This window comes from Planococcus citri, chromosome 4, assembly GCF_950023065.1.
Source record: "Planococcus citri chromosome 4, ihPlaCitr1.1, whole genome shotgun sequence".
In the NCBI taxonomy this organism is placed as follows: domain Eukaryota; kingdom Metazoa; phylum Arthropoda; class Insecta; order Hemiptera; family Pseudococcidae; genus Planococcus; species Planococcus citri.
The window spans coordinates 70,060,360-70,078,533 of record NC_088680.1 but is presented as its reverse complement, the minus strand read 5'-3'; the positions used below and the strand labels follow the sequence as shown (position 1 = coordinate 70,078,533).

Genomic DNA, 18,174 nt, shown 5'->3' with positions numbered 1-18,174 from the left:
ACTGCACTCCAATTTTAACACCCTTTGAAGACGACTTCAGGTGGGTTCAAGTCATTTTAGAGCCTCCAGCGACTTTTTTGAAAATTACTGGAGCCTCCAGTAGATTTTTGAAACTTGAAATTTCCCCAAAACTTCATCAAACTGAGATGGAGAGTCGAAATTCATTCTGCAAACTAATTCAATACGCTACGAAGTTGACTACTGGTGGATTTCAAGTCGTTTTGGAGCCTTCAGCGACTTTTTGAAAGGTTTCATGGCGATTTTTTAGAAAATTGAAATTTCCTAAATGCAGCTGGAAGCTTTAAAACCATTTGAAACCACCATGTAGTCTGCGAAGTAAATTTCAGCTTGCCAACTCCATTTGATAAATTAATGTTGCGGGATTTTCAAGTTTCAAAAATCTACTGGAGGCTCCAGTAATTTTCAAAAAAGTCGCTGGAGGCTCCAAAACGACTTGAAATCCCCCAGCAGTCAACTTCTTAGCGTATTTAAATTAGTTTGCAGAATGAATTTCGACTCTCCATCTCAGTTTTCAAGTTTCAATAATCTGCTGGAGGCTTCAGGAATTTTCAAAAAGTCGCTGGAGGCTCCAAAACGACTTGCAATTCACCTGCAGTACTTTGTAGCGTATTGAATGTAGTTTTTAGAATAAATTTCAGCTTTACAACTCCAATTTGATGGAATTTTGTGGGAATTTCGAGTTTCAAAAATCTTCTGGAAGCTCCAGAACTGCTCATAACGGATGGAAACAGTTTCCAATCGATTTGTCATGTCGAAAATAGGGTACATCCCAAATTTCAGCCTTCTTGGTCAATTTGGTAAAATTTTGATTTTTTCCCCCATTTTTGACCTAAATTGGATTTTCAAAAATTCACCAAAAATCGAAAAACGCACTTTAATGGCCTTAACCAGCGGAGAGAGTTCTCTCTCACATAGCATCAAGCAAAATGTTGAATGATGAAGTTCTTTTCACTTCCTACATATTACAGCAGTTTTAAATTCTTGGAGAAAATTGAGTATTTATTGGAGTCTCTGGAATGATTCGAATGTGATTTTTTTATCGTTGAGGGGAGTTGAAATGAAAGTAATTATTCATTTTAGCTCGATTTGTTGAAAAAAGACATGTACATACATGAAAAGATTGAAGTTTTTGAAAATATTTTTTGCGTTTTTGAATTTTTTTCAAAAATTCAAGCTTTGGGGACTTTTGAATTATTTAGGACTTGTTCTTTCGATTTATCTGTAGGTTTGTCCAAATACGAGGGAGTCAATTTTTTTCTCTGGAGAGTTTTTTTTCTAAAATTTTTCCTGGAGGAATTTTTCTTTCAAATTTTTTCTATGAAGAATTTTTCTCTGTTATTTTTTTTGTTGAATTTCTCATCTGGAATTTTTTTTCGTTGACGAACATGATAAAATTATGAATTTGACAAAAGACCTTAGAAATCTATAAAATTGAACATTATTTAGTAAAACAGAATGTTCGCATATTCGTAAATTGTAAAAAAACAATATTCTAACCTGCCAATGTTGCGTTATATGATTTGTTACAGTGCGCGTTACCACATTGCAAAACGATGAAAAACATATTAAAACACATGGCCAGTTGTACGGCCGGTAAACAGTGTCAAATTGCGCACTGCTCATCTTCCAAGCAGATAATCTCACATTGGAAACATTGCCAGCGTCCAGATTGTCCAGTTTGTCTTCCTCTGAAGCAAGTCGACAAATCGAGAAATAACACTAGTAAGTATCGCCGCCTCCATCTCTGACTCTATCCTCAACTAGTATCTAGTTTGGATAATCCTAACCCGTTGAATTTTCTTCACCTCATCTAGACGCATTCTTAACATCGGCCGGTCAATCCGCAAATCCGCTCGGTGCGCCGCCACCTCAACCACCATCGCAGCAGCCCCAACCGTCACAAGCTGGCGGCGCTCCGGTAGTCGGAGGACCGCCGCCGCCGCAGTCACAACAACTCTCGCAAGTGGTGCCGCCTTCGCCGCAACAAACCAATCAGCCAACGGCCAGCGATATGAGAAGAGCTTACGCCGGCCTGGGGATCCAAGTGCCGCCGGACGGACCGGGTCCCGGACCTTCGTTGGCTGGTCCAAATAGCGCTTCTGCCGTACAGCAGCTGGTCAGCAGTAGTTCGAATCCGGTGGTGGGTGGCGCCGTAAGACCGTCGTCCGTATCCCATGTCGCGTCTCAGCAGCAACAGGCGCAAGTTAATAACATACCGTTGAGTCAGCAACAGAGTAAGTATCTACATATGTATTTTTTTTGCAGTGTAAATGAGCGCTTTTTCTTCGTGATACGGAGGTATTGATTGATTTGCGTGTGCGATTTGTTGCAGGAATTAATGTCAGTGTCGGCGGTCCGACGTTAGGCAGTGGTATGAATCAGCAAGGAGTTGTAGCGCCCAACGTGGCCATCGATCCGAATACCAATTCCGTTATAGGTGCTAGTAATCAACAGAATTTGCAGAGTCAATCGTCGGCCGTCAATACCATCCATCAAAGCATTGTGTCGGCTGCGAACACGGTGCTAACTTCGACCGCGTCTTCGTTCGTTCCTCAAGCATCACACAATGCGACGTCTAATTCAGATATCAACTCGAACGTAAGTTAGCCTAGTGACCCCCTCCCCTCCCCCAAGCTAGATCGTCTTCTCACAGCCATCCTAATTCGTTTTCGTTTCCCACTTTACAGTTACAAATCAACGATAGCCGACTCCTGAGCGGGATTCCCGGAGCTGCGAATCTTGTCCCCGGATCAGGCGCCGGTAGCAACTCGGTCGTAGGCAACGCTGCTCAGAACGTCACCAAAGAATGGCATAAACTCATCAACAACGAACTCAGGGAACACTTGGTGAAAAAATTGTAAGTTGATTAACTTTCGAATGGCGCCTAGCTATCGATATTAGAATAATATCGGCAATAAATGCGTATATAGTATTGATGATTTTACCAACTCTTGGTTATTCAGAGTTCAAGCGATATTTCCTACGGGCGGTAATCAATCTCAAGGAGGACCTGGTGGCGGCGGCCCCGGCGCACCCGGAGAACCGCGAAATTTTTCAAACAACGATTTCAATCGCAACAGGTCAAATTTACATATCGACGACCGTATAATGCAGAATTTGGAGTCGTACGCCAGAAAAGTCGAATGTGATATTTACGAAGCAGCCAATTCCAAAGTAAGAACGACTTTCATTATTTTTAATATTTTATTTCAAGTAGTTATTCGAAATAATATCGATTCGATTTCATTTTCTCAGTCCGAGTACTACCATTTGCTGGCGGAAAAGTATTATAAAATACACAAAGAGCTGGACGAGAGACGCCAGAAACGAAAGGAGCAGCAATTGCAGCAGCAGCAACAACAACAGCAGCAGGCTCAACAACAACAGTCGCAGCAGCCTCCTCAAGGACCGCAAACAGGTGCTCAGCTAGCTCAGCAGTCGCAGCAGGCTGTCAGACCATTAGGCGCAATGTCCGCACCAGTCAGAGGAATGGGTGCCCTATTCGGCCCGCCTCATCCCTCAGTACCCGGTAAGTGATCCGCTAAGTGGTGGATAACTCAATAGTCGGAAGGGGGGAAGAATAAAGATCTAGTGCACTAGTTTTTAAAAGTACTAAGTCGACGAAAACAGACAAGGGAACCTCTGGAGGTGTCCGCCTCCGATTTGAACGGGACCGTGATTTTTAGGAAGAGCATGTTCTAAAACCTCCAAATCCAAATTTTCAGCTGCCCAAGTTTATTTTTCGATTTTTGGCGAATTTTTGAAAATCCAAAATTGACTGTTTTTGGCGATTTATGCTTTTTTCTTTAAAAAGTACGTACTTGATCAATAAAAATGTTCAAAATAAGTCCTAAAACTGATAATAACCCCCCAAATCCAAATTTCGCCATTTCCAGCAATTCCGGAGCCTCCAGCTTGATTTTTCAATTTCTCCAGAATTTTGAATTTGCTCCAGAAGGCGTGAATATGAAGTTGGGCTGCTAAAAATCGAGTTGTGTGTTATACTCGACCTGTTTAACGAATTTATCCACATTTCAGCCGATTCTGGAGCGGACACCTCAAGAGTGGTTTTTTGACGAGCTTTTTTCTTAATAAGAATTCCAAAAAATCAAAATTTTACCGTTTGCGAGGAAATTTTCGAAATTTGCGCGAATCGCTGTATTTCGAACACAACAAACCCCCTGAGGCCGAGTTTCGCCATTTCCAGCCATTCTGGAGCCTCCAGTGCGATTTTTCAATTTCTCCAGAATTTTCAATTTGCTTCAGAAGGCGTGAATATGTAGTTGGGCAGCTAAAAATCGAGTTGTGTGTTATACTCGAACTGTTTAACGAATTTATTCACGTTTGAGCCGATTCTGGAGGGGACACCTCAAGAGTGGGTTTTTGACCAGCTTTTTTCATAATAAAAATATCCAAAAATTGAAGGGAGACCCAAGAAAGGCTGGAAATGGCGAAATTCGCTCTTGTGTGGTTAATTAATGACGAAATACAGCGATTCGCGCAAATTTCAAAAATATTCTCACAAACGAAGAATTTTTGATTTTTGGATATTGTGATTTTGAAAAAAAAGCTGGTCAAAAAACCACTCTTGAGGTGTCCGCTCCAGAATCGGCTCAAATGTGGATAAATTGGTTAAACAGGTCGAGTATAACACACAACTCGATTTTTAGCTGCCCAACTACATATTCACGCCTTCTGAAGCAAATTGAAAATTCTGGAGAAATTGAAAAATCGCACTGAAGGCTCCAGAATGGCTGGAAATGGCGAAATTTGGATTTGGGGGGGTTAATATCAGTTTTAGGACTTATTTTGAACATTTTTACTGATCAAGTACGTACTTAAAAAAACATGAATCACCAAAATAATCAATTTTGGATTTTCAAAAATTCGCCAAAAATCGAAAAATGAACTTGGGCACCTGAAAATTTGGATTTGGGGGTTTTAGAACATGCTCTTTACAAAAATCGCGGTCCCGTTCAAATCGGAGGCGGACACCTCAAGAGGTTCCCTTGTTAGTCGACAAAATAATGAAATTTCAGTGGTCAAAATTTGAAATTCCATGACTTTAAAACTTGTAAAAAAATGTATTCGACCTTCTAGCATTAGGTTTGGCTTTTAAAATTTTTTGAAAAAATCGATCAATAATTTTGAAAAATTATGAAAAAAGTTTGATTGATTTTTTTTAATATGTTCGTATGTTCAATTTTAAAAAAAATTAATTGAATTAATTTTTAAATGACTGGAAGTGAAAATAATGGTTATTTTGTGGCGAATTTTTCAGGCTCCGTTCCAAATAATCAAATGGCCGGGGTACCAAATAGCGGACCAGCTAGCAGAATGGCTTTCAATAATGTCAATAGCAATTCGCAGCAGCCACCGTCGCAGCTACAACAATCGCTGACGCCGCTACCGCGACGCAGTCCGAATAATATCTGTACCACTGCCTCTATGTCCACTACCCATACAGCTTTCAGTATTAGTAATAGCGGCACGACTAGTCAGTTTATCCCTAATAACCAACAGCAGGTGAGCATCATCGTAAAAGTTACTGATTGAAATGACAAAAAATGAATAAATACGCAAAATAATTCTAGTGAAATGCATTTTTTTTTTCAAATTTTCTAATAATTATCTACAATTCGTTCTGTCGCAGTTCTCGCAACAGCAACAACAACAAACCAGATTACCGGGAGTACTGTCGCAAACATCGCCCGTGTTCGCCGTACCGCAATTCCCGTCGCCCAACCAAGTCCACCAGCAACAACAGCAATCGAACGCCGGCCAACAATCGGCCGTGCAACAATCTCAACAATCGCAGCATCAGCAGCCTATGACGCCGAGTCCGGCGCATTTAAATAATTTCCAGCAATCTCCTCGGGTCAGTTCGGTGAGCAATAATCACCTCGATCAAGCGTCGCCGATCATTTCGCAGCCTCCGTCGATCGAGGGAATGCACAACAGCGTACCGTTACCGGCGGCTAGTCCGACTATCGTTGGTACGCCCACGTCTAGTTCACCAAATTCGGCCGCAGCTGCTGCCCATCATCAACAACCCCCCTCCGTGCTATCCATGAATTCGACGTCTAATTATATTAACAAAGTGAACACGCCGAATAGCTCGGGTCAAGTGGCTACTGTTTCGACGACCATCAAAAGAGTACGTATAAGTTTTTTTTATTATTTTTGTTTAATAAAAATTGTTATCCTGAAAAAATTGAATTTAAAGGAATTTTGTCCCTCCCCCCCTACCCCCTCTCAACCCCTTGAAACATATGGAAAAATTTCGTGCTAAAAGTTCTGTTTTTTCACATTTTTTTCAATCGAACTTCGAAATTTCCCATTTTTTCAACATTTTTTAAGTTTCCTTCAAAAATAAAAACCCCTACCCCCCCCCTCTCCCAAATTTAAATAAATTGATAACTTTTCTGTCAGAAATTATGCTTTTTTGCAAAAATTGTCAAAAAATCCAGATTTTATCTATTTTTTCAGCGTATCTTGTGTATTCTTCCTTGATTTTCTCACATTTCCAAAATTAGGATTTTCCCCCTCATTTTTCCTGTTTTTTTTTTTTTTTTCTTAATAAAAAAATGTGAAGCTGATCAAGTAAATTTATCAGTCTTCGATATTTTTTTTTTTTTTTTTTTTTTGGTTCTGTTTAAAAATGAAGAAAATTTTGGCCTACTTTTTGACTTGAATAAAGTTCAACTCTTCTTCCCCCTCCCACCTCACCACTTTGAAATTGAAACATTTTTGAAGAAATTTTTTCCCAACATTTTCTGCAAAGTTGCTTTTTCACCAACAAAAGACCTGCTTTTCTTCACCTTTTTTAACCAATCTTGGAAATTTTCCATTTATTCTCTCCATCTTTGAAAATTTTGATTTTTCCTTTTTGTTTTTGTGAAAATCATTTTTTTTTATGAAACATTGAATTTCCCACTCATTCTCTTCTTTCAAAATGGTAGAAGTCAAGTCCTGAAAATTTTGGACTCGAATAAATTTTGATCGCCCTTTCCCTCCCTTCCAATTGAAAAATATTTGAAGATTTTTCCTATCGAAAGTTCTGATTCTTTGCCAAGATTTCAAAATTGACCTGCTTTATAACTTTTTTCTTTTTTTCCAAAATTTTGATTTTTTTCAACTTAAATGTAATTTTAATATCCTTTTTTTTTTTTTTTTGAAAATAGAAAAATTCAGAGCTGAAAAATTATTTACTTGAATACATTTTGATTCGACCTTCCCCTCCCCCTCCATTTTCCTCCTACCATCTATCTTTTTCTTATCCTCTTCGTCGAATTCAAACTTTTGAATAAATTTCCTGAGAAAAGTCCAGTTTTTTTAAACCAAAATTTCAAAATTATCCTGCTTTAGAACAATTTTTTTGAAAATCAAACTTTGAAAATTTCCTTTTTTTTTTATTTCAGAATTTTGATTTTTTTTTGAATCTAAAAAAATAGTTCCCCTCTTCCTTCTCCTCATGCTGCCCTTAAAATTTAAACTTTTGAACAAATTTTCTGTTTTTTGTTTTTTTGCAATATTCGTTTGTGGCCGATATTTCAAGAATTCCAATTTTCTATTTTTTTTAAAATCAATCCTTGAAATTTTCCATTCATTTTATGCTCCTCTCAAAATTCTAATTATTTTCTCCTTCATTTTTTTTTTTTTTTTTTTTTGAAAATGGGGAAATTTTGTCTCATTTAACTCTGTTTTTCGACCTTCATTGAAACATTTGAAAACTGTTCTGCTAAAAACATGTTTTTTTTCTTCTTTCAAAATTGTGATTTTTTTTTACTTTTTAAAAATCATTTTTGAAAATGAAACAATTTACAGCTTGAGTGAGTTTTGATCTGATCTTCCCTCTCTTACCCCTCCCATTCCAAATTGATGCATTTTAAGAAATTCACTCTCTGAAAGTGTTGCATTTTTGCTTATTTCACTGTTTTGATCAATTTTTTAGATTTTCCGTTCAATTTTCTCTTTTTTCTAAATTTTGAATTTTGAATTTTTTTCTTTTTCTTTTTTTTATTTTAAGATTTTGACGTGAAAAATTTCGTTTTAGATATACATTGACCTAATTTCCCCTTCCTTTCCCCTCACTCCCTTCCTCTCTTCGTCTCTTCCTTCAAAAAAATTGAAAAAATTCGAAAAAAATCCTGCTGAAAATTCTCTTTGAAAAATCTTCTTGTTCGATATGTTTTCTGATAAAACTAGGCAAAATTTTAGAAAATTGATATCGAAAATTAAAAAATTCAAATTATTTTTACCAATTATTATTTACCTGTTTGAAGAAAAAGATAATATGTTTTTAATTTATTAATTTTCTTCATTTTAGGAGGCTGAAAATGACGATGATGATGACATGGGAGGTCCTCCCGAAAAGAAAGGTAAATTAGATCCGCCCATTATCAAAGAAGAACCAATCGAGGCTAGTCATCTTGACGAAAACAACGCTGACGACAGAATTGAACAAAGTCACGAAAGCGAGGGCAAGCAAATGAGACCAGATGAAATCAAAAGTACGTTTTTTGTTAATAATTACTCGACGGCGCTGCGAACGAGTACGAGCCAGAACACTTTATTTAACCGATCATTTTTCTAATCACAGGTGAACCTAAAGAACCGCAAGACGAAAGTACGTCTTCATCGGTCGATTTGAAAGATAGTATAGATATCAAACCGGCCAGAACACCGCAACCAGTTCAAAGCACGTCGTCGTCGTCGTCCGAAAAGAAAGAGAAATGCAGTAAGTATACCTGAATTTTGGCTGGGGGAACCTTTGACAACGTTTTATTAACGATCGAATCTATTTTTTTTGCGATAGTTTTTAAACCAGAAGATCTGCAAAGAAGTTTTATGCCAGTGCTGACAAAATTATACCAACAAGAGGAATCGGCGCCTTTCCGTGAACCAGTTGATCCGCTACAGTTGGGTATACCCGATTACTTGGATATCATCAAACAACCGATGGACTTGTCTACCATTAAAGGCAAGCTCGACGTTGGCCAATACGTTGATCCGTGGAATTTCGTCGACGATGTGTGGCTGATGTTCGATAACGCTTGGCTGTACAACAAGAAATCGTCGAGAGTTTATAAATGTTGTACTAAGGTGAGTTGAATATTCAACTTGGACACGACGATAGATTGAAATTTTATTCGAACTAACGATATGATTTTATTTTTTTTTCCTTTTGTGGAACAGTTGGCTGAAACTTTCGAACAAGAAATCGACCCAGTTATGCAAAACTTGGGTTATTGTTGCGGTCGCAAGTATACGTTCAGTCCGCAAACGCTGTGCTGCTTCGGTAAACAACTATGTACGATACCGAGAGACGCGAAATATTTCAATTACCAAAACAAGTGAGTTACTTACCTACTTTTTTTTTTTTTTTTTTTGAAGATTTACGAATTGTAACGTGTGACTGACCTTTTTTTGTTGTAATTTTTCAGATACACTTACTGTGTTAAATGTTTCCACGATATACCCGGAGATACGGTAACCTTAGGCGAAGATCCTGCTCAACCTCAGACGTAAGTAGTCTAATGTGTGTTTTTGAAAGTTACGCGTCCGCAGTGCGAAGTTAACGCTGTTTTGATTTTTCGTTACAGTGTGATAAAAAAGGATCAATTCGTGGAAATGAAAAACGATTACCTCGAAACGGAGCATTTTGTCGAGTGCCTAGATTGTGGCAGACGATCGCATCAAATGTGCGTTTTACATATGGATCAGATATGGCGGTCAGGGTAAGTATCGAATTTAAATGCAGTTTACCTCCTTTTTTTTTTCACAGTGAATGTAGAAAGGGAACCTGTGAGGTCAGATGGGCAAGGGAGAGCTCAACTGGGAGAAGAAAATTTCGAACTGGGCGAAAGAAATCGAAAGAACTTGCTAAAATACATCACCAGCTCAAATTTCTAGTACTAAAATGCTTTTTTTGATTTTTGGCGAATTTTTGAACATCAAAAATTGGGAAAATATCAAAGTTTCGCCAAATTGATCTAAAAAGCTGAAATTTTCGGCTTCCGAAAACGATTGAAAATAGTTTCCAATCATTTTGAACAATTCTGGAGCCTCCAGCACTTTTTTGGAAATTCCAGTTTTCGACCACGAAGGCTGTAGAATTGCTCCAAGCGGTTTGAGAAATCATTTCCAATCGATTCAGGGGTTAGAAAATAGAGTCTGTTCTAAATTTCAACATTTCAAGTCAGTTTGGTAAAATTTTGATTTTTTTCCTATCTTTGATCTTTTGGCAAAAATTCTCACTTTTTCAAAAATTGACAAAAAATTTTGCTTTATCCAACTTTTTTGAAAAATTTTCCAAAAGTCTCGCTTTTTGCCAAAAATTGCCCTTTTTATCAGAAATCTCAAAGATTTTTACGTTTGTTGCCAAAAATTGCCAACTTTTAAAAATAATTAAAGACCAAAATATTTCAATTTATATCGTTCTTGTTTTGTGATTTTTTTTAAATTTTTTTTTTTTTTTTTTTTTTTGGAAAAAATTGAATACGAGATTTGTATTTTCTTAATGTGTAGTGATATCAACAGCCTCTCGCGAATTACCTCTCAAACCCTGAAATATATAAGAACACGAAATGGCTAATAATAATTCTGATTTTTTTTGTGTATCTCTTTTTTTGCAGATTCGTTTGTGATAATTGTTTGAAAAAGAAAAACGCTAAAAGAAAAGATAACAAATTCAGCGCGAAAAAGTTACCGACTACCAAATTAGCCACATACATCGAAACCAGAGTTAATAATTACCTCAAAAAGAAAGAAGCCGGAGCCGGCGAAGTGACCGTTCGTATCGTATCCAGCTCTGAGAAAACGGTCGAAGTGAAACCTGGCATGAAGAGCCGGTGAGTACACTTAGAAATGTCGAACTGTGCAATTGCAACATTTGCTAATTGAATGATTCATAATCTGAAAATATGTTGCGATTGTTTTCGTAGATTCGTCGATGCTGGAGAATTACCCGAACAGTTCCCGTACAAAGCGAAAGCTCTATTCGCTTTCGAAGAAATCGACGGCGTCGACGTGTGTATTTTCGGTATGCATGTGCAAGAATACGGATCCGAGTGTCCGCAACCGAATCAAAGACGCGTATACATCGCTTATTTAGACTCCGTACATTTCTTTCAACCGAAACAATTTCGTACCGCGGTTTATCACGAAATTTTATTAGGATATTTGGATTACGTTAAGCAATTAGGGTAAGTTGACGTGAACGAATCGAAGTATCGAGCGATCATTTGACTTGAGTTCTTTTTAAATTAATTTTTCTTCTCCATTTTCTAGGTATACTATGGCTCATATTTGGGCTTGTCCTCCTTCGGAAGGAGACGACTATATTTTTCACTGTCATCCAGACGACCAAAAAATCCCGAAACCGAAAAGATTAATAGATTGGTATAGGAAAATGTTAGATAAAGGTATCATCGAAAGAATAGTGCTCGATTACAAAGTGAGTATCGAATTTCACGTCTAATAATATTGAAACTTTATTAAATTACTATCGTAAGCAGCGAAATAATATGGACTCGATGTGTTTCTCGTTCCGTAGGATATTTTAAAACAAGCGATGGAAGATAAATTACAGTCTGCTGCAGAACTGCCGTATTTTGAAGGCGATTTTTGGCCAAATGTTTTAGAAGAAAGTATCAAAGAGTTAGACCAGGAGGAAGAAGAAAAAAGACGGCAAGCTGAAGCTGCGGAAGCCGCCTCAGCAGCTGCTAACAACGTAAGTGTCTCTAACGAGTCGATTTATCGATAATGGATTTTCATTTCTGAAGTGTAGATTTTTAATTCGATTACGTTTGTAATATTTTAGCAGGTGTATAACATGGATGGCGAAGGCGAAGCCGACGTCGATGGTAAAAAGAAGAGTAATAAGAAGGTCAAGAAGACGAACAAATCAAAATCCAGCCATCGCAAAAGCAACACGAAAAACAAATTCAACGCGCCTCAATTGGGGAACGATTTATCGGCCAAAATCTACGCCACTATGGAGAAGCACAAAGAAGTTTTCTTCGTTATTCGACTGCATTCGGCTCAGTCTGCAGCCAGCTTAGCGGTAAGTCGCCGATTTCTGTGTCCATATTAATCTGGTTGACTACTTTCATGTTATTTGGGGGAGGGGGAAGGGTTAAAATCGATTTTATGACTGAATTTAGGATGTGTTCTGGAAAAAAGTGTTTTTTTTTTCAAATGAAGAGTGATATTCCAAAACTCGCTTTGTCCATTTTCACAACTTTTCAGGAAAGAGGAAAAACAGTTTCCCTTTAAACGGGTAAATTGGCTTTTTAGGCGAGTTTAGCACTTTATTTGGGTGGATTTATGATGTAGGAGTGTAGGTATACATTTCATCCACTAAATACTGCTGAAAAAAATTTCAATAAAAATGAACAAAGCGCGTTTTGGAACATTATTTTTTTTTAATTTTTATTGAATTGGCTATTTAGGTGCGTTTAACACCTCATTTTGGTAGGTTGATGATGTAGGAATGTGAGTTAATACTTCATCTACCAGGTACCGCTGAAAACCCAACTTTGATAAAAATGGACAAAGCGAGTTTTGGAATATCACTCTTCAAATGTTCCAAAGGTCCTCCATTTTTTTCAAAAAAAAAATATATTTCTCTACTTGTGACCCCTGTTGACATTTTTTTTTCTGGCAAAAATCGAAAATTGTGCCTCGAAACTTTACAAATTTATTTTCCAAAGGTCCTCCATTTTTTTCAAAAAAATCTCCACTTGAGGCCCCTGTTGAAAATTTTTCTCAAGAAAAAAATCAGAAAATGTGTCTTTAAAGTTTACCAATTTTTGTTTAGTTATTGGAAAAATTTTGATCCGAGTCCTTCCTCCCCTCCAATTTTAATATTTAGGATGTATTTTGAAAAATAATGTGTTTTTTTAAAGACCACCCCCCCCCTTATTTCAAAAGTCCTCTATTTTTTTATTTTTTTCAAAAAAATACTTGTGGTCTCTGTTCAAAATTTTTTCAAGCAAGAATAGAAATTGTGCCTTAAAACCTTACGAATTTTTTTAGTTATTGAAAAAATTTTTATTCGAGCTCTCGGCCCCCTTTAATTTTGGAATTTCGGATGTGTTTTGGAAAAGAATGATTTTTTTAAAGACTCCATATTCCAAAGTCAAGACCCTCCATAAAAAAAAAAAATAAAAAAAAAAAACTAGTGGGCTCTGTTGAAAATTTTTTCAAGCAAGAATAAAAATTATGTCTTAAAACCTTAGGAATTTTTTTAGTTTGGAAAAATTTTGATTCGAGCCCTAAAAAAATGGTTTTTTAAAAATTTGACTTATAAAAAAAATTTCTTAAAAATCATTTTCTACCAAGAATTAAACAAAAAAAATATAATCGTTTTATCCGAATTTTAGCTTATCAGGACTGCCAAATTCGCCAATTGGTTTGGATAATCGGAAGTCTACTTCGTCGAAATTTATAAATTTCACCACTACAATTGATAACTTACATCCTACTGTACTAAATCAGTCGTTATTGAAATTACTGGTTGAACAATGATTCATGAAAAATATCCGAGATAAATTTCTAGAAATGTTACACGAATTACAATACAATCGGTAGCTTAGTTTTGAATCATCGATAGAATCAGTAATTATTATTTTTTTTTTGTTAAATGGCCACCTACTAATGTTTGAGTTAGTTGCTAAAAATCGTTCGAAATATTTGCCTTCGCACTTTTATTCGTTATTTGTTATTTCATTATCGATGCTTCAAGCAAATCAGTGGGATAAAATATCAAGTTGATTTGTTTTTTCGATGATCGCGATTTTCTCTCGTGTATTTTTTTTCCACGAAATATCGATTTCGCAAGTTCCACTGATCTACAAAATGTTTTAATTGTTTTTGAAATGCATTATACCGAGGCTAAGTGTGCTTAAACGTACGATTTTTCGTGATTCAACACTCTTGCGGAGTACAGGGGTTCGCAGCTTAGGTCAAAATTCGTAAAAATTCCAAAATTGAAGTGACATATCGATTATTACTAATTCGAAGATGCTGAGCTCGAATATTTCATTATTTTTTTGATCCGAACTCTCCGAACCCCTCTAACCTCTCGTAGCAGTGTCCTAATTATGGTCAAAATTCGGAAAAAATTCAAAATTGCTCGTGTTCCTCGTTTGCGTGGTTTTTGAAGGTGCTAAGTTCGAATAATTCACTCATTTTTCGAATTCGACCCCTCAGTGCCCCCCTGTCCCTTCGACAATTTTGAAAGATGAACGACAATTTTGAAAATGTGATGTGACATATCGATTTCTACTAATTTAATGATGCTGAATTCGAATATCTACGTATTTTTCAGGTACGACCTCTTGGTGCTCTTTTAGCTTTCAAATTTTGAGGAAAAAATACGAAAAATGTCGATTCCAGATGATTTTTGGGCGTCAAGTTGTGAAATTGAATAAATTTCCAAACACGTTATTTTCATTTTAAATCTCTCAACGCTATATTTTTTTGAATTTTTTATGCAGTACCAGGTTTCAGTGCTGAAGTCATGTTGAAAAATTTTTCAAAAGAGGTCATAAGCACAAAGATGATGATTTTTTTAGAAATTGGATAAACCCTCGAGAAAGAAGGGTCTCGAAAAAATGAACCAACAGTTGATTTGTTTCTAAATTCTCACGTCACAAGTTACAATTCTGTCATGAAATCGCTTTCTACCTCCCTAGAACCTCTCCCCCCCTCCTACCACCTGCTTTGAACTTTATCAAACCGAACATTGCTTTTGTGATTGTTGAGACTATTTTTTTTTTCTAACCTTATTTAATTTTTTTGCGCAGCCTATCCAAGATCCTGATCCTTTCATCGCCTGCGACCTCATGGACGGCAGAGATGCCTTCTTAACGATGGCTCGTGAAAGACATTACGAATTTTCGTCGTTCCGAAGAGCGAAGTTCTCATCGATGGCGATGCTGTACGAATTACATACGCAGAGTCAAGATAAATTCGTCTACACCTGTAATAGTTGTAAAAATAACGTCGAAACCAGATACCATTGTACCCAGTGTGATGTAAGTATTTTTTTTTTTTCGAGCATTTTTTTGTATTAGTATGATTATTCGGTTTAGCCAGAAGTGAGTAAGGGAATCGTGGAGCAGCTCTCTGGAGTCGTTTTTATCGTTTTGTAATTCGAACTTCGTGTTTGTGAATGAATTCTCGAGTTTGTCGATTGAATATCACATAAATATGTTGTTGGTCTAATTAGTTCACAGCTTGTTTTGGATTCCAGGAAACATTGTTATTAGTAGATAAGGACGGTGTTTAAAATATCAACAGCTGTATAATATTTTTGTCTCTGGTCTGTTGTGAGAAAGTTATTAAAGATGATAGCAGAACGATCTGACGAATGCTTCAAATCTTTTTTGTACGAGTATTTCATTTTTTTTTTTTTTTTTTTTTTTTTGAAAGAATTATTTGAATTGTTATTTAGTTGTGAAGATGGGAAAATAATCCGTAGAGTGTTTCGAGCCTACTTCTACACGTACATCTGTGATTTTATTCGAAAAATCATTCAGAATTTCATTTCAATTTCGAAGATAGAGAAGATAATGCGAAGAGTACTTTGAAACCTATATCCTTGTACATTTCATTCTAGTTGAAAAATCATCCTAAATCGTATTCAAATTCGAAGAAACAGTTTTTATTTTGAATTAAAAGACTACCTAGATAAGATAGGTATACTAATCTTATCCGCCATGATAGTCCATGATTCATCATTTTCAACATACTTCTCTCAAAAATCTCGATATTTTGATACAACAAATGTACGCCATGTGTGTATGGAACTGTGAAGAAATTTGAAAAAAAAAAAAACGAAGCCCGGATAGATTGCGACCACCTGCATGAAGTTATTCTCGACATAGAACGTGATAATTTTATCGAAGGACGATCAAATTTCGCTACCGTTGGCATTTTTCACTCATCTCGACTCGAAATGTTTCAATCAGTGGCTCGTAGTGTTACGCGTGTGAAAAAATTATGCATTATATTTGATTGTGAATTGCGACGGTGATGAAGGAAGGAGGGGAAGGATCGGTTGTCGTGTTTGTCGTATTAATTACTATATACGTATATATAAATCGTTAGCTTAATGCGCATTACTCGCGGTTCGTTCTTCGTTCTCGTTGGTTTGAATTTTAAAGAACGCTGTGTGTTGATAATATTACAAAACGAAACATTGAAACATTCGCCTACCAAATGAAATGAAATGGTTTCCAAGATAAGAAATGCTGATGCGCAGGTGAAGGGAGCATTCGAGTTGGACTGAGTGCGTAAACACTAACTAAACACATTGGATTGGTACGATTCGGTTGCGAGTTGTGAACTACTTTTATGCTAAAACAGCATTGTGGTGTGAGCTACGGTTGGTTAGGACGTTCATTCTTCATTCTATTTTACGTTAATTCGATCGGTGTATTCGGATCTTTGGATTAGTTGAGCCTAAGACGTAATTACGTACGTGATTTTTTTTTCTAATTTTTTGCTTTTTTTTTATTTTGCTAGGACTTTGATCTTTGCATTTCCTGTTACACGAAAGAAGGACATCCACACAAAATGGACAAACTTGGTTTGGATTTGGACGATGGTACCATATCGCCTTCGGAAAAACAAGCCAATCCTCAAGTACGTATTGCTGCGATGTTATTTTTATTTCATTTTTTCATTTTTTTTAAAATGTAAATCTAATCCACGATTCGTTGTTTAAATTGTGCTTACAGGAAGCAAGAAAACAATCGATACAGAGATGTATTCATTCTTTGGTGCACGCTTGCCAATGTCGAGACGCAAATTGCCGACTATCAAGTTGCCAGCGCATGAAACGCGTTGTCCAGCATACGAAGGCTTGCAAGCTAAAAGTGAACGGAAATTGCCCAATTTGCAAGCAGCTTATAGCCTTGTGTTTCTACCACGCCAAGTATTGTCAAGTGAGTGCAAATTGCTACCCCTTATAGATCAATTCCCCTCCCAGGGACAAAATCAAAGGGGGGCAGGATATCTAGAAAGTTGGAAAAGTTGGAAAATTCGTCTTTTTTTAAAAAGTCGATGAGAATTTTCAACTGTTTAGAACGCCATGAAAATGCCAACTGACGACCTGAGTGGAATTTGAAAAAAAAAATTTTAAATTGACTACAAAAAACAGCAAATTTCATCATTCTTACAACTTAGTTGAAATTTTTCAAAAAATTGAAAAATTATACGAAAGTTTCGAAGAAAATTTTAAAGTTAGCTGAATTCAAAAAATTTGTCGAATGTTGAAGCAGGAAAATTAAAATAAATTTCAAAGTTTTAAAAATTCTAAGGGTGGAAAAATTGACTTTTTATTTATACGTAATCTTTTTCCAAATTTAAATTTCTAAAAATTGCCATTTTAGATTCAAAAAATATCTAACGAGAAATAAATCTCGAAATACGAATTTTCATAAGCTTTTGTTCTCGCTCCGTTCGGGATTATTTAAATTTCTAAAAAAAAAAAAAAAAAAAAAAAAAAAAAAAACATTCGAATCAAAATACAGTTTTTTAACCTCTCAAAAACAAATTTTGCAAATTTTTTGACCAAAATTCTCGTTTTTTTTTTTGTTGCAAAAAATTCAAAATTGTTAAAAAGTTTTTTTTCAATATCACCCAAACATCTCACTTTTTTGTCAATGATTACTAAAAAGTTCTGCGTTCAAAATGACCAAAAAGCCTGAATTCCAAAAAGTCTCAATTTCCTGCCCCTCTTCCCCCTTCCTTCAAGTTACCTAAAAATATCGCTTTTTTATCTATAACTTCAGAAAATTCTCGCCTTTTTGTTAAGAAGTTGAGAAAAAGTATCGTTTTTCCCACAAAAACTTCCAATAATATCATTTTTTGTCAGTAATTTCTAAAAAGTCTCGGTGTTTTTCCTAAAATTTTCCAAGCTTTGATTTTTGACCAAAATTCTCGTTTTTTTTTTGTTTTTTTTTTTGCAAAAAATTGTTAAGAAGGATCTTCTTTTCTAAATTACTCAAACATCTCACTTTTTTGTGAATCACTACCTGTAAGTTCTGCTTTTTTAAAAAACATCAAAAGTTTTTCCTTTTTTCCCAAATTGCCCAAAAATCTCGCTCTTTTGACAAGATTACGAAAAAGTATCATTTT

General features: G+C 36.1%; 1 protein-coding gene across 3 annotated transcripts in view; it reads left to right on the top strand.

The window, feature by feature from the left end:
* Positions 1 to 18,174, top strand: part of nej (nejire) — a 51,411-nt gene that overhangs the window by 15,372 nt on the left and 17,865 nt on the right. For 2 of the 3 annotated variants that reach the window (XM_065364533.1, XM_065364532.1), the window contains exons 7-28: positions 1,551 to 1,743; positions 1,836 to 2,255; positions 2,354 to 2,619; positions 2,709 to 2,878; positions 2,952 to 3,195; positions 3,277 to 3,550; positions 5,303 to 5,547; positions 5,675 to 6,178; positions 8,351 to 8,534; positions 8,624 to 8,761; positions 8,840 to 9,126; positions 9,220 to 9,377; positions 9,468 to 9,548; positions 9,627 to 9,761; positions 10,659 to 10,874; positions 10,968 to 11,228; positions 11,314 to 11,479; positions 11,579 to 11,755; positions 11,846 to 12,088; positions 14,835 to 15,065; positions 16,558 to 16,677; positions 16,773 to 16,979. In XM_065364533.1, coding sequence (XP_065220605.1) covers positions 1,551 to 1,743; positions 1,836 to 2,255; positions 2,354 to 2,619; positions 2,709 to 2,878; positions 2,952 to 3,195; positions 3,277 to 3,550; positions 5,303 to 5,547; positions 5,675 to 6,178; positions 8,351 to 8,534; positions 8,624 to 8,761; positions 8,840 to 9,126; positions 9,220 to 9,377; positions 9,468 to 9,548; positions 9,627 to 9,761; positions 10,659 to 10,874; positions 10,968 to 11,228; positions 11,314 to 11,479; positions 11,579 to 11,755; positions 11,846 to 12,088; positions 14,835 to 15,065; positions 16,558 to 16,677; positions 16,773 to 16,979 — 4,920 coding nt within the window. The remainder of the gene's footprint in view (positions 1 to 1,550; positions 1,744 to 1,835; positions 2,256 to 2,353; positions 2,620 to 2,708; positions 2,879 to 2,951; positions 3,196 to 3,276; positions 3,551 to 5,302; positions 5,548 to 5,674; positions 6,179 to 8,350; positions 8,535 to 8,623; positions 8,762 to 8,839; positions 9,127 to 9,219; positions 9,378 to 9,467; positions 9,549 to 9,626; positions 9,762 to 10,658; positions 10,875 to 10,967; positions 11,229 to 11,313; positions 11,480 to 11,578; positions 11,756 to 11,845; positions 12,089 to 14,834; positions 15,066 to 16,557; positions 16,678 to 16,772; positions 16,980 to 18,174) is intronic. The other variant, XM_065364534.1, reaches the window with a different exon arrangement.